Genomic DNA, 1,225 nt, shown 5'->3' with positions numbered 1-1,225 from the left:
CTGCAGTGCCAGTGGGTCCCTGCCCTCCCTGCACTGTCCATGGAGAAACAACAAAGCAACAAGACTTTGCAGAGTCTATTCCTTTCTTAGAGATTGTGATTCCTCATATACAAACTCTCACAGGGAAGATGTTTGACAAACACCTTTCTGCACAAATCTTTATTTTCTTCAAATGCACACAGAGCATGATTCCTGATTAATACAATTTTTGGGTAAAAAAAAAAAATGGAGGTAGAGAGTGAATGATATATGGGATGAAGAATAAAATTTAAGTGTTCATGACATGAACACCGGGAAATAATATGAAATCCCTCTCCCCACCCCCTCCCCCCGCCGCAAGCCAGTATCGAAAAGTTTAGAAGGCAGGCTGGGCCAAAAATGTGTGACACAATGACTTTTCTGCAGAAGAAAAGATGCAGGTTTTTGCTCCTGAAAAACATCCAGTGATCATTTTTCTTATGGCATCCTTGAGCTCCTGGTTCCTCAGGCTGTAGATGAGGGGGTTCAGTGATGGAGGCACCACCGAGTACAGAACTGACAGGGACAGATCCAGGGATGGGGAGAAGATAGAGGGAGGCTTCAGGTAAGCAAAAAAGCCACTGCTGATAAAGAGGGAGACGACAGCCAGGTGAGGGAGGCACGTGGAAAAGGCTTTGTGCCGTCCCTGCTCTGAGGGGATTCTCAGCACAGCCTTGAAGATCTGAACATAAGAGAAAACAATGAAAATGAAACAACCAAAACCTAAGGAACAGCTTAGTATAAGAAACCCAATCTCCCTGAAGTAGCCTGAGTGTGAGCAGGAGAGCTTGAGGATCTGAGGAATTTCACAGAAGAACTGGCCCAGGGCATTGCCCTGGCAAAAGGGCAGAGAAAATGTATTGGCTGTGTGCAGCAGAGCATTGAGAAACCCAGAGGCCCAGGCAGCTGCTGCCATGTGGGCACAAGCTCTGCTGCCCAGGAGGGTCCCGTAGTGCAGGGGTTTGCAGATGGCAACGTAGCGGTCGTAGCACATGATGGTCAGGAGGGAAAATTCTGCTGACATGAAGAATACAAAGAAAAAGGCCTGAGCAGCACATCCTGTGTAGGAGATGGTTGTGGTGGCCCAGAGGGAGTTGTGCATGGCTTTGGGCACAGTGGTGCAGATGCAGCCCAGGTCTGTGAGGGAGAGGTGCAGCAGGAAGAAGTCCCTGGGGGTGTGCAGGTGCTGGTCGCAGGCTACGGCGCT

The 1,225-nt window shown here is 49.1% G+C and overlaps 1 protein-coding gene across 1 annotated transcript; it reads right to left on the bottom strand.

Annotated features, from left to right (window-relative positions):
* Positions 1-438: 438 nt before the first annotated feature.
* On the bottom strand, positions 439-1,216 carry LOC114072478 (olfactory receptor 14C36-like; the record flags this gene model as incomplete). The annotated part of the gene is made up of 1 exon (XM_027910371.1): positions 439-1,216. A coding segment is annotated over exon 1 (682 nt), but the record flags the coding sequence as incomplete, so codon positions are not given.
* Positions 1,217-1,225: the final 9 nt, after the last annotated feature.

This window comes from Empidonax traillii, unplaced genomic scaffold, assembly GCF_003031625.1.
Source record: "Empidonax traillii isolate 1590-97213 ecotype Southwest subspecies unplaced genomic scaffold, ASM303162v1 scaffold3296:size17416, whole genome shotgun sequence".
Classification (NCBI taxonomy): domain Eukaryota; kingdom Metazoa; phylum Chordata; class Aves; order Passeriformes; family Tyrannidae; genus Empidonax; species Empidonax traillii.
Note: the sequence above shows the minus strand (reverse complement) of the source record. Positions and strands in the feature narration are given on the sequence as shown.